The following is a 15,194-nucleotide window of genomic DNA, read 5'->3' as shown; positions in this document are numbered from 1 at the left end:
GGCTGGGGTTTAGCTAAACCCTGGTACATTCTGTCCTGAGGTGACACCAGCTCTGCTGGCTGCTGGATCCCCTCAGAGGCATAGACAGCAGACAGCAGACCCCCCATGTCATCTGCAGAAAAAATATATTTGCCTGATCTGGCATCCTCATCCTCATAATGACTATCAATTACCCCATCCTCTGGAGCCTCTGAATCTTCGGTGTCAGATAGGAGAGACTCCCTAGCCCTGGAAACTCGTGGCACTGGGGTGGATGAGCTCTCTTGAAAAGAGGGGCCGGCTGCTATGGGCTCAGGATCCCTATTTTTTAAGGTGTCCTTAAATCCCTTTAATGTGGAGAGCATTTGGGATTGGACATTTAGGAATTTTTTCATAATAAGGGAAGTTTCCTTTCCTGCCAGCTTTTGTATGCATTTGGCACAAAGAAGTTTGGAGTAATCTGCAGCCAGCTTAATGCTACAGTTACCACACCTCTTGGTTTTGGAAGTGTGTTTTAGGGAGAGATTAGCAGCTTCCCCCTGGGCAGAAACCTCCTCCCCTGTGGGGAGAGAAAAATATATCACAGTCCATACATACAAGTGTGAGGGGGGGGGGGGGGGGGGAGAGGGCCCCCTCCAATATGCCCCCCTGACATTCTGAGGCAGACTCACCCTTGGTGGTGTCCTCGGCAGCGGCTGCTAGCGAACGATCCTCGCGCTCCATAGCGAAGTCGTGCAGGCGCCACTCTCCTCCTTGCTGCAGTGAGAACAGCGAGGAGCCGACGCCGCTGGCGGCCGCCATTTTGGTGAAGACCGGAAGCTTCGTCATCACCGCGCGCCGCCTGTGACGCGGCGTCGACTGCTGGCTCCATTCGAAAATGTCCCCGGGAGGACAGTACACCGGAGCCACGCTGAGGAAGCCCTCACACCCGCCCAGCAGGTAAGGGGTCCTGGAGGAGAGGGAACATGGCCACATAGGAGTACTGGAATAGCCACTATCCCAGGGATTCCTACAGAAAGGAAAGAAGGGGGGTATTTGCAATCTTCCTCCCCCCCCCCTATCACACGGGGAAAACCCCCCGGGACAGGCATTACACCTTTAAGCTGAGGCAGGGACGGCCCCCAGGACCCACTGCTCAGTACCCGGAGGGGGACCACCAGCCCCAGGCCTTAGGTCTGATAAAAAATAACAAACTGTTTCGCTGGTGGGAAACACAATCAATAACTGAGTTGCACGGGGAGGGGCGGGGCTTTTAAACCTCTTTCTGATTGTGTTTCCTGTCAGGTGGAGCCAGTCTACTCTCAAGGTGCCGTCCTGGAAGACGACTTGAGAAAAGGGAGCAATATTGTTGCACAAAGCCAGGAAGAATAATGTTTTAACGAGAAAAAAATAAAAAATAAATTAAGGTATCCTTTAGTATCACTTTCATATTTATTCTTTTACTATTATTTGTTATAATTGTTTATGGAATGAAGGAGGAAGGAAGGAAGGAATGAACAAGAAGAAGGAAGGAGGAAGGAAGGAAGGAATGAACAAGAAGAAGGAAGGAAGGAACGAACGAACGATCGAACGAACAAAGAGGAAGGAAGGAACAAACGAACGAATGAACGAACAAGGAAGAAGGAAGGAAGGAAAGAAAGAAAGAAGGAAAGGAGGATCAAGGAAGAAGGATCAAGGAAGGAAGGAAGGAAGGAAGGAAGGAAGCATCAAGGAAGGAAGGAAGGAGGGAAGGAGCGAAGGAAGAAGCAAGGAAGGAGCGAGCGAGCGAGCAAGGAAGGAGCGAGCGAGCAAGGAAGGAGCGAGCGAGCAAGGAAGGAGCGAGCGAGCAAGGAAGGAGCGAGCGAGCAAGGAAGGAGCGAGCGAGCAAGGAAGGAGCGAAGGGGCAAGCAAGGAAGGGGCAAGCAAGGAAGGAAGGAGCAAGGAAGGAGCAAGGAAGGAGCAAAGATTATACAAAAAAAGAAGTTGCGCTTGTCTGTGATTGGACGATTGAAGGGGCAAGCAAGGAAGCGAGCAAGCAAGGAAGCGAGCAAGCAAGGAAGCGAGCAAGGAAGGAAGCGAGCAAGGAAGGAAGCGAGCAAGGAAGGAGCAAGGAAGGAGCAAGGAAGGAGCAAAGATTATACAAAAAAAGAAGTTGCGCTTGTCTGTGATTGGACGATTGAAGTGAATGCAGCTCCACCTCATTTGATACATGATTGGCTCCTTCAGTCGGCCCCCATTCACTTTTATTTTTCTGGATTGAGGTTTTTTGGTGTTTCGGAATTAATGCGGTCTGTGACTTTTGCTGCGTTTTTGTTCGTTGAATACATATAAAACAGCTGCATGGAGGATGTGCAGATCCCCATCATAGAGAGATCCCGCGTGGAACATTTCCCTCTTCTCCACAGCAGCTGCCCACAGAGAAAAGCGTCACGCCTCGTCCTCTTACACCCGAGACCGCCAGATTAACAACCAACAAGAAGAGATTGACAGGCGCCCTCCTCCTCCCCGCACCGCCTGGCTAAAAACGGCGAGCTCTCCTAACGCGATCCCGTCCGTCTGTCAGTAACAGGACTATGTGCCTGATGACATCAACCCCGGGAATTGCATCGCAGTTTTCTTACACAATTGAGTTATTTTTAATTTTTCAATTTGATTTAGAATTTCAGATTTTGTTTTTCTATTAATTTGTAGTTTTGCACGATTCTGTATTTTACTATATGGACCTCACACAATACATGGAGGAGATTTTACTGGTTCCCTTTATATCCTTCAAGATCTACATAGAAACATTTGTATCCTTCTGTACATTTATATTTCACTGGATACATTTGTATCTTTCTATACATTTGTATCTTTCTATACATTTGTATCTTTCTATACATTTGTATCTTTCTATACATTTGTATCTTTCTATACATTTGTATCTTTCTATACATTTGTATCTTTCTATACATTGGTGATATTTTACTGGGTCAATTTATCTTACTTTGTTCATTTTTCATATGAGTGATCCGGATCAATTTATCATTTATTTAATATTGTAATCTTGCGATCCCATCAGCTGCTTTTAACATTTCCCTGTATACTAGGCCTTGATCAATGGGATGCAATCCCCCCCAAAACACCTATCAGGCGTCCAATCATAGCAGAGGACGGGAAGAGAAGATGGGAGAAGACATCAAGGAGCGTGGAGGACACCGCTCGCCACCGTCACCCGCTTCCCCACCAAGACATGGTGCCAGGCGGATGGTGGGCGGGGGGGCACAGTGGCAGCAGTTCATGTGGCAGTGTGGCAGAAATTGATGGGGCACAGTGGCTGGCAATTCATGGGGCACAGTGGCTGGCACTTGACGGGGCACAGTGGCTAGCACTTGACGGGGCACAGTGGCTAGCACTTGACGGGGCACAGTGGCTAGCACTTGACGGGGCACAGTGGCTGGCACTTGACGGGGCACAGTGGCTGGCACTTGACGGGGCACAGTGGCTGGCACTTGACGGGGCACAGTGGCTGGCACTTGACGGGGCACAGTGGCTGGCACTTGACGGGGCACAGTGGCTGGCACTTGACGGGGCACAGTGGCTGGCACTTGACGGGGCACAGTGGCTGGCACTTGACGGGGCACAGTGGCTGGCACTTGACGGGGCACAGTGGCTGGCACTTGACGGGGCACAGTGGCTGGCACTTGACGGGGCACAGTGGCTGGCACTTGACGGGGCACAGTGGCTGGCACTTGACGGGGCACAGTGGCTGGCACTTGACGGGGCACAGTGGCTGGCACTTGACGGGGCACAGTGGCTGGCACTTGACGGGGCACAGTGGCTGGCACTTGACGGGGCACAGTGGCTGGCACTTGACGGGGCACAGTGGCTGGCACTTGACGGGGCACAGTGGCTAGCACTTGACGGGGCACAGTGGCTAGCACTTGACGGGGCACAGTGGCTAGCACTTGACGGGGCACAGTGGCTAGCACTTGACGGGGCACAGTGGCTGGCACTTGACGGGGCACAGTGGCTGGCACTTGACGGGGCACAGTGGCTGGCACTTGACGGGGCACAGTGGCTGGCACTTGACGGGGCACAGTGGCTGGCAATTGACGGGGCACAGTGGCTGGCAATTGATGGGGCACAGTGGCTGGCAATTGATGGGGCACAGTGGCTGGCAATTGATGGGGCACAGTGGCTGGCAATTGGTAAGCACCCGACAGGATCAACAGTCCGCCGCCAATCACACCCAGAAGAGCAAAGTATGAATGATGGGGGGGGGGCGTGCGTGCGAGTCCAAACCTCCGCCTAATCTGCGAGTCTCCATCAGATGTTCTAGAATATCTCAGAGAGTCCTGGAGGAATTCACCACGACAGCAGCAACGCCGCACAGCGCCCCCCCCCCCGGTCTCATGTATCCGAGAACCAGAATTCATAAATCACAGGAGATCCCCCTTCTAGGGAAGAGACGTCATCCCCTCCGAGGAACAGAAACTTCTACCCGCCATCCAGAAAATCACCCGTAATATCATGACTGTGTACGACACCCCCTCCCTCCTCCCAACACCTTTATATAGCTCTGACATATACCACAGTGCTGTACAGAGAACACCGAGCCAGTCATTGTGTCCCCCCCCCACCCACAGTCTCACACACCATTATTATACAGCGCCTTGAAAAAGTATTCATACCCCTTGAAATTTCCCACATTGTGTCACGTTCCTCCAGTCTGGAATCGGGTATTATAGCTGAATATCGCAGCCAGGGACTAGACGACACTAGCTTAGGTGCAAACTGGTACCTAAGGTTTACAATAAAAGGGTACCAGTTTGCACCTAAGCTAGTGTCGCCTAGTCCTTGGCTGCGATATTCAGCTCTAATACCCGATTCAAGACTGGAGGAACATGACACAATGAGGAAAATTTCAAGGGGTATGAATACTTTTTCAGGGCATTGTACATGTATATAGCTCCGACATATATCGAAGTGCTGTACATCAGTCTCTGTACCAGAGGAGCTTACACTCTAAAGCTGCATTCACACCTGAGCGTAGGTCGTTCGGTCATTTTTTCCGGCATTTTGTCGCGCGTATTCATGCTCATTTGCGCGTTTGCATACAGCGTCGTCCGACGTTTTTGTACTTCGACGTTTTTTATTTTAGCCAATAGGAAAAATTATCATTTTTTCATCACTTTATCTTCTGCCTGGGTGAAATGTTCTATTGATTAAAGCGACAAAACGCCCGTAGCAAACGCTCGTTGTCGCGCTAGTCGCTTGAATCAAGCGTTTCCATTACTTTCTATGGGAAATAGAAAAGCTCAAAAACGCCCAAACTGCCCGATTCGCGCGACAAAAAAGGGTCCAGAACTGAAGCTTCAGGCGTTCGGCGTCAGGCGTTTTGGAGTGGAGATGTGAACCATCTCCATAGGGAATAATGTATTTTTTCCCCACTAGCGTTTTTGAGCGTCGTGCTTCAGGCGACAAAACGCTCTGGTGTGAATGCAGCCTAACGTCCCATAAAAATATTTTTTTTATTTTTTTTCTGCTTTCAATTTTTTTTTTTATAATATTTTTATTATTTTAGCGCTTTATAATTACTCCCCTCTGATTGATATTTGGCCACCAGCAGTACTCGGCGATGAAATCGCAGGTGACGAGCGATCGGCGCAGGGGACGCACCTTACAAATCCATAGAAGGTGAATCCAATGTATTCCTTCAGGATCTGGCTGGCCTGACAACCCCCCTCCCCCTCCCCCGTTCACTTGCTGATAGAGATCTCTCACAGGGATTACGGTGTCACAGCTGCGCCGCACGCCGCATGCCAGGCGCAGGAGACCGATCCCGGGCACAGCGAGGCCGATCGATACAACCCTCTAAATGTGACCCGGGAACTCAGCACAGGGATGGTGGGAACCCCTCATAATGGGCACAGCGGGTGTACAGACCCGGTAACTCAGCACAGGGATGGTGGGAACCCCTCATAATGGGCACAGCGGGTGTACAGACCCGGGAACTCAGCACAGGGATAAGGGAACCCCTCATAATGGGCACAGCGGGTGTACAGACCCGGGAACTCAGCACAGGGATGGTGGGAACTCCTCATAATGGGCACAGCGGGTGTACAGACCCGGGAACTCAGCACAGGGATGGTGGGAACCCCTCATAATGGGGCACAGCGGGTGTACAGACCCGGGAACTCAGCACAGGGATGGTGGGAACTCCTCATAATGGGGCACAGCGGGTGTACAGACCCGGGAACTCAGCACAGGGATGGTGGGAACTCCTCATAATGGGCACAGCGGGTGTACAGACCCGGGAACTCAGCACAGGGATGGTGGGAACCCCTCATAATGGGGCACAGCAGGTGTACAGACCCGGGAACTCAGCACAGGGGTGATGGAAACCCCTCATAATGGGCACAGCGGGTGTACAGACCCGGGAACTCAGCACAGAGATGGTGGGAACCCCTCATAATGGGCACAGCGGGTGTACAGACCCAGGAACTCAGCACAGGGATGGTGGGAACCCCTCATAATGGGGCACAGCGGGTGTACAGACCTGGGAACTCAGCACAAGGATGGTGGGAACCCCTCATAATGGGCACAGCGGGTGTACAGACCCGGGAACTCAGCACAGGGATGGTGGGAACCCCTCATAATGGGGCACAGCGGGTGTACAGACCCGGGAACTCAGCACAGGGATGGTGGGAACTCCTCATAATGGGCACAGCGGGTGTACAGACCCCGGAACTCAGCACAGGGATGGTGGGAACCCCTCATAATGGGGCACAGCGGGTGTACAGACCCGGGAACTCAGCACAGGGATGGTGGGAACCCCTCATAATGGGGCACAGCGGGTGTACAGACCCGGGAACTCGGCACAGGGATGGTGGGAACCCCTCATAATGGGCACAGCGGGTGTACAGACCCGGGAACTCAGCACAGGGATGGTGGGAACCCCTCACAATGGGCACAGCGGGGGGTACAGACCCGGGAACTCAGCACAGGGATGGTGGGAACCCCTCATAATGGGCACAGCGGGTGTACAGACCCGGGAACTCAGCACAGGGATGGTGGGAACCCCTCATAATGGGGCACAGCGGGGGGTACAGACCCGGGAACTCAGCACAGGGATGGTGGGAACCCCTCATAATGGGCACAGCGGGTGTACAGACCCGGGAACTCAGCACAGGGATGGTGGGAACCCCTCATAATGGGCACAGCGGGTGTACAGACCCGGGAACTCAGCACAGGGATGGTGGGAACCCCTCATAATGGGCACAGCGGGTGTACAGACCCGGGAACTCAGCACAGGGATGGTGGGAACCCCTCATAATGGGGCACAGCGGGTGTACAGACCTGGGAACTCAGCAGGGGGGGAATTCTATGAATGCTGTGACCTTCTCTATAAGGGAGGCGGAGTAACTCTAGACGGGGATTAGGATTTCTCCGCCATTCATGAATATTTTATTTCTCGTTCTCAGGACACAGCGATCGTCCCCCTTTGTTTTCACCTGGCGAGTCGGCCAGTCACACACCTCCTGTATTAGAGCCCCCCCCCCGCTCTCTGGATGAAGGAGCACAGGAGGCACAGCAACATTGCTGGTAACACACCTCCTGTATGAGAACGCCGCAGACCCCCCCCCCCCCCCCCCACACACACACACACACACACACACACACACACACACACACACACACACACACACACACACACACACACACTCTGGATAAAGGAGTACAGGAGGCACAGCAGTACTGCCATTAACATACCTACTGTCTCATCCCAGTAACTGCTACATCTGTAGGAGAGCTTGTGCTTTTGAAAACCAACAGACTTGCTGGCTGGATCACCAGGTGAAAATAAAATAAAAAGCCCCAAAAAAATAAAGAAAAAGGAATGCAGCCGCCACATCTAAGAATTGGTAATCTGCTATATGAGAAATGTTTGCTTCTGGGATTAATGCGTCTTGCAGGTGGATCTCTGAACTGCAAACATTCAGAATTCTCCTTTCAACGTCCTTTCTATACAGAGGAAACACATTACACCAGAGCCGCTCAGGAAGTGGAGATTCCGCAGGATGTGATGTCACTCAGAATGCTACTGACATCACATGGTGCAACATCCTGCAACAAGCCTAGTCACACCCGAAATTAATTACCAAAAGTATTGGGACGCCTGCCTTTACACGCACAAGAACATTAATGGCATCCCAGTGTTAGTCCGTAGGGTTCAATATTGAGTTGGCCCCGCCCTTTGCAGCTATAACAGCTTCACCTCTTCTGGGAAGGCCGTCCACAAGGTTCATTGTATTGGTTTTAGAAGCTAGGCTTCTCCTATTTGTATGCTAATGAACTTGTTGGGCTGGTTCAAAGAGCTCAGGAAAGATTTTTTTACTTTTGCATGTAATATTAAATTTGCACAGGGTTATAATTTTATGTCCGCCCGTGTCATCGTCCCCCATCATGTCTGCCGTGTCATCGTCCCCCATCATGCCCGCCGTGTCATCGTCCCCCATCATGTCCCCCCCCTCCATCATGTCCGCCCGTGTCATCGCCCCCTCCCCCCCATCATGTCCGCCCGTGTCATCGTTCCCCCCCCCCCCATCATCATCATGTCCGCCCGTGTCATCGTCCCCCATCATGTCCGCCCGTGTCATCGCCCCCCCCATCATGTCCGCCCGTGTCATCGTCCCCCCCATCATGTCCCCCCGTGTCATCGTCCCCCCCATCATGTCCCCCCGTGTCATCGTCCCCCCCAGTCATCGCCCCCCCCATCATGTCCCCCCGTGTCATCGTCCCCCCCATCATGTCCCCCCGTGTCATCGTCCCCCCCATCATGTCCCCCCGTGTCATCGTCCCCCCCATCATGTCCCCCCGTGTCATCGTCCCCCCATCATGTCCCCCCGTGTCATCGTCCCCCCATCATGTCCCCCCGTGTCATCGTCCCCCCATCATGTCCCCCCGTGTCATCGTCCCCCCATCATGTCCCCCCGTGTCATCGTCCCCCCATCATGTCCCCCCGTGTCATCGTCCCCCCATCATGTCCGCCCGTGTCATCGTCCCCCATCATGTCCGCCCGTGTCATCGTCCCCCATCATGTCCGCCCGTGTCATCATCCCCCCCCCCCCATCATGTCCCCCGTGTCATCGCCCCCCATCATGTCCCCCGTGTCATCGCCCCCCATCATGTCCCCCGTGTCATCGCCCCCCATCATGTCCCCTGTGTCATCGTGTATACAGTGTAAGGAAAGCTCAGCACCCGACATGACTGCAGACAAAGCGCTCAGCAGAGCGGAATAACCTCCCAATCCCGACCCGGAGGCCGGATTCTGCTGAGCCGACACATTCCTACAACTGCCTGCGATTATCGCACTACGGACCCCAGAACACCCTCCCCACAATTCTACAGCCCCTGGACCAAACTTCCAGGACACGCTGGGACTTGTAGTTCAACTTCTGCTTCAGCACAGGTATTGCACTTATAATTACATCTAAAGTGCAAGAAAAATTGGAAAGGATCCTAAAAGCAGCAAAAAAATAAAAACGCACCGAGAACGCACCAAAATGGGATTGAGATAATGGGGGGGTTCATTCACTAAAAGCAAATAGTTTGTCCACTTTGCCCCCCCAGTTCACACTGATGCAATGCAGGTAAATGCAGCGAATCGGACAATCCCAACATGGCGGTGTGAGAAACATAAAACGCCACGTTTTATAGAAGATACAAAACTGTACAACGGAGGAATCCGGAGAAAATGCTGCAAATTCATTCTGGACCCCAACCGTCCTTTATATTGGAATTTATACTTTTTTCCTATATTGTGGGATTTCTACACAGTGGGCCATATTCTTAGAGATCTCCGGCGGCGTAACGCATGTCCTTTACGTTACTTCGCCGCAAGTTTAACTGGCAAGTGCCTGATTCCCAAACCACTTACCTGTAAACTTGCGGCGGCGTAGCGTAAAGTCCACCCGCGCAAGCACTCCTAATTCAAATGATCCTGGTAGGGGGCGTGGATCATTTAAATTAGGCGCGCTCCCGCGCCGATCGTAATGCGCATGCTCCGTCGGGTAAATTACCCGACGTGCATTGTGCTAAATGACGTCTCACGGACGTCATTTGTTTTGACGGTAACGTAAATGGCGTCCATCGCCATTCACGGACGACTTACGCAAACGACGTTAAATTTTAAAATTTCGACGCGGAAACAACGGCCATACTTAACATTGAGTACGCCACCTAGGGGGCATGTTTATCTTTTCGCCGCGTATCGCTTACGGAAACTACGTAAAATCACTACGACGGGCAAGCGTACGTTAGAGAATCGGCGTGACTAGTCAATTGCATATTCTACGCTGACCGCAAAGGAAACCCCACCTAGTGGTCAGCGTAGATATTGCAGCCTAAGATACAACGGCGCAGGCCGACGTATCTTAGGCATGTTTAAGTGTATCTCAGTTTGAGAATACACCTAAACATAGGACGGCCTTAGAATCTGACTTACGTCGGAGTATCTGCTGATACGCCGTCATAAATTCTTTGAGAATATGGCCCTATGTAGATACTTTTTTCATCGTTGTGTTAAATATTTTACATTAGATGTTTACATTGACACTTTATATTTATACATTTTATGTTATACTTTATTTGTATATTGTGGGACTATTTAGATATTTATACATTGATACTTTATATATTGTTACATTATACATTTCTGAAATCTATTGATACTTTATAGATATTGTTATTATGTTCTATATTTATACATTTGAATTATATAATTCTTTTTATATATGTATAAAAAAATGTATATATATATATATATATATATATATATATATATATATATATATATATATATATATATATATATATATATATATATATATATATATATATATATATATATATATATATATATATATATATATATATATATATATATATATATATATATATATATATATAAAAATACATTTTTTTTATACATATATAAAAATAATTATATAATTCAAATGTATAAATATAGAACATAATAACAATATCTATAAAGTATCAATAGATTTCAGAAATGTATAATAATTTTTTTAAAGGGTCCTGGAGATTCAGTGCGATTTGAGTCATACAGAATAATTGCTGAAATCGCACTGCTGAAGAATTGCATGCGATTTGAACAGGAATGTGGTGCGACTCCTGTTCAAAAAAATCACATACGGTTCCCGCACTGCATGGTGTGAAGCGACACTTAAATGGAAGAAGGTGAAGTTAGAAGATGATTGGCTACAATGCAGAGCTTCATCAGATTCTGAGTGCTCCAGATTTAGTAATCACCCCCCCCCCCCCGAGAGATAATAATAATTATTATTATTATTCAGGATTTATATAGTGCCAACAGTTTGTGCAGCGCTTTACAATATGAGCATCATTGGCCGTGAAATGAGGGTGAGAACATGTGTGTCATCTGTATTAATGAGCCAAGTGTCTTTAAACGATAAAGAGAGGATTAATAAAAAAAAAAAGGGTAAGAAAAAAAAAAAAAAAATAATGACTGAAGGTCACAATTATTAAAAGGAAAAAAAAAAAATTTAAAAAGGGAAGGGAAAAAAAAAAAAAATGTAATTGCAAGGTATACAATAATAAAAAAAAGGGGGGGGAAAGAACAAACAAGAACAATAATAAGAAATAAAAAAAATTACGAGAAAGAAAAAAATAATAAAATGATATATAGATATATATATATATATATAGAGATATATATATATATATATATATATATATAGATAGATATATATATATATATATATATATATAGATAGATATATATATATATATATATATATATATATAGATAGAGATATATATATATATATATATAGATAGAGATATATATATATATATATATATATATATATATATATATATATATATAAAAAAATCAAAGAAAATGTAAGAACATATAAAATAAACATGAAAACATTAGTAAGGGAAATTATTTCTATATTGTTACATGATATAATTCTACAAATATATATGATAATTATTTCTACATTATATACTTTGTATATTGTTACAGTATATTATACATTTATTTATACATTTTTTGTTATACTTTATTTGTATAATTGTGAGCCTATGTATACTTTATATATTGTTATACATTTCTCACCTACATTTTAATTTAGACTTTATTTGTATATTGTGAGATGATACTGTAGATAATATATATTGTATAAAGTATAAATAGTCTCACAATATACAAATAAAGTATAACTTAAAATGTATAAATTGTAAAATATTCTGTAACAATATACAAAGTATCTATATAATGTATAAATATAATAAATGTATTGATACGAATGTTTCGGGTTTCCGGGGGACACAGAGGTGAGATTATTACAGAAGGTCTATGTATTTTGCGGGTAGATTTGGGGGTACAGATACCGCCAGCCGCCATTTTCATTGTATTGATTCATAGAACACACAGAGGACACGATGGGCCACTGATAAAACTCTCAGACCAGCAGAAGAAGTTTGCACTAAGACACAGAACGGGGGGCTTACAGAGCAAGGAAAATGAATTTGGGGGGTTCACAGGAGAGGGGGGCAGCGGGCTGTACGGGGCGTTTCTGGGGTTACCTGGAGAGGAACTGGGGCCATGATAGGCGGAGGGGTGTTTCCAGTGAGGGGGTGACACAGGGCCGCTGATAGGGGGGGGACCACCAGTCCTCCTGTAGAGGGCCCGGGCACACAGGGGGAATTAGTGTGGTTTGGGTGGATGAGCAGTTACAGAAGGATGCCCCTTATTATATTGGGGGGGCCCTGCCAGGTAGGTTGATTTCTAACAGCAGCCCTGGGGTGACATGTCAGGAATGAATGAGAAGCGGAGAAGAGGACTGCCCCCCCCGACACTTTCGGGGTGCACTCATTAAAGGGGGAGCTTGGTGTTTAGTACAAAGCAGACATTAGAGGGGGGGGTTCCTACTGAGATGGGAAGGGGTGTCCAGTATGAAGAAAATAGGGGGTGCAATAAAGGAGGAAGAGGGGTGTGCACATAACTGGGGTACAGGTAGAGTGTTTATTGGTACAGGGGAGGGGTGCACACATTAATGGCTTATGGGGGGTGTACACATTATTGGAGTATGAAGGGGGGTGTACACATTATTGGGGTGCAGGGGATAGGATGCATACATTAAGGTGGAAGGGAAGTACACAAAATTAGAGGGGTGCACACCATTTTGGGGTACAGGCGTGGGATGCGCAAATTACCAGGGTGGAAGGGAAGTACACATTATTGGGGTACAGAGGAGGGCAGTGGTGCCCACATTATCAGGATGCAAACATTATTGGGGTACAAGAGGGGGGTATACACATTATTGGAGATGTAAACATTACGGGGTAGAATGGGAAGGGTGGACACATAATGGGGTACGGGAGGAGAATGTACACAATAATGGGGTACAGGGGGAAGGGTGCACACATTTGGCTACAGGGAAGAGATGTACACATTAGGGGGGGGGGTTGTATACGTTATTGGGGTACAAGAAGTAGTGTACATATTGATGTACAGGGGAGATAAGTACACACTATTGGGGGTTTCTATACATTATTGGGGTAAAGGAGAGGGATTTACACATTATTGGAGGGTACAGGGGGAGGGGGGGATACACACAATATTGGGGGGTACAGAGAGGGGATACACACATTATTGGGGGTACAGAGAGGGGATACACACATTATTGGGGGGTACAGAGAGGGGGAGGGGATGCACACAATATTGGGGGGTACAGAGAGGGGATACACACAATATTGGGGGGGGGTACAGAGAGGGGATACACACATTATTGGGGGTACAGAGAGGGGATACACACATTATTGGGGGGTACAGAGAGGGGGAGGGGATACACACAATATTGGGGGGTACAGAGAGGGGGAGGGGATACACACAATATTGGGGGGGGGGGTACAGAGAGGGGGATACACAATATTGGGGGGGTGTCTCTCACCCATTGAGATCTATGACGATGCGGGTCCCCAGCACACACATTATTGGGGGGTACAGGGAGGGGGATACACACATTATTGGGAGGTACAGAGAGGGGGGAACACACAATATTGGGGGGTACAGAGAGGAGGAGGGGGATACACACAATATTGGGGGGTACAGAGTGGGGGAGGGGATACATTATTGGAGGTACAGACAATATTGGGGGGTACAGGGAGGGGGATACATTATTGGGGGGTACAGAGAGGAGGGGGATACACACAATATTGGGGGGTAGAGAGAGGGGGGGTAACACACAATAATGGGGGGTGTCTCTCACCCATTGAGATCTATGACGATGCGGGTCCCCAGCACACACATTATTGGGGGGTACAGGGAGGGGGATACACATTATTGGGGGGTACAGAGGGAGGGGATACACACAATATTGGGGGGTACAGAGGGAGGGGATACACACAATATTGTGGGGGGGGGGGGGTCTCTCACCCATTGAGATCTATGACGATGCGGGTCCCCAGCACACACACCACCTGCGCCCTCTGGCCTCTCTCCACGCGCACCGTCCGGCTCTCCATCCTCCGGTCTCTCTGCACCTGACAGTCCGGAGCGCCCAACACCATCCTGACCACACCCACCTCGGGGAGGGGGCGGGGCTTCACACGCAAGAGGGCGGGGAGGGGAGGAGCTGAGGAACCCTAACTATAGAATCTCCCTGTATGGAGAGGAGAAGGAGAGCAGGGGAAGTGACCCCTGGGGGCACTACAACTCCCAGCATGTCCTCTACAGGAGGCACTACAACTCCCAGCATGTCCTCTACATGAGGGACTACAACTCCCAGCATGTCCTCTACATGAGGGACTACAACTCCCAGCATGTCCTCTACATGGGGGACTACAACTCCCAGCATGTCCTCTACAGGGGGGACTACAACTCCCAGCATGTCCTCTACAGGGGGGACTACAACTCCCAGCATGTCCTCTACAGGAGGGACTACAACTCCCAGCATGTCCTCTACATGAGGGACTACAACTCCCAGCATGTCCTCTACATGAGGGACTACAACTCCCAGCATGTCCTCTACAGGGGGGACTACAACTCCCAGCATGTCCTCTACAGGGGGGACTACAACTCCCAGCATGTCCTCTACAGGGGGGACTACAACTCCCAGCATGTCCTCTACAGGAGGGACTACAACTCCCAGCATGTCCTCTACATGAGGGACTACAACTCCCAGCATGTCCTCTACATG

The 15,194-nt window shown here is 48.8% G+C and overlaps 1 protein-coding gene across 1 annotated transcript in view; it reads right to left on the bottom strand.

Annotated features, from left to right (window-relative positions):
• Nucleotides 1-14,580, bottom strand: part of PADI2 (peptidyl arginine deiminase 2) — a 52,882-nt gene extending 38,302 nt beyond the window's left edge. The window contains exon 1 of the mRNA XM_040327051.1: nt 14,432-14,580. Coding sequence (XP_040182985.1) covers nt 14,432-14,565 — 134 coding nt within the window. The 5' untranslated portion in view covers nt 14,566-14,580. The remainder of the gene's footprint in view (nt 1-14,431) is intronic.
• Between the last annotated feature and the right edge of the window lie 614 nt (nt 14,581-15,194).

Source organism: Rana temporaria, chromosome 10 (assembly GCF_905171775.1).
Source record: "Rana temporaria chromosome 10, aRanTem1.1, whole genome shotgun sequence".
In the NCBI taxonomy this organism is placed as follows: Eukaryota; Metazoa; Chordata; class Amphibia; order Anura; family Ranidae; genus Rana; species Rana temporaria.
This window is presented reverse-complemented; position numbering and strand designations above follow the sequence as displayed.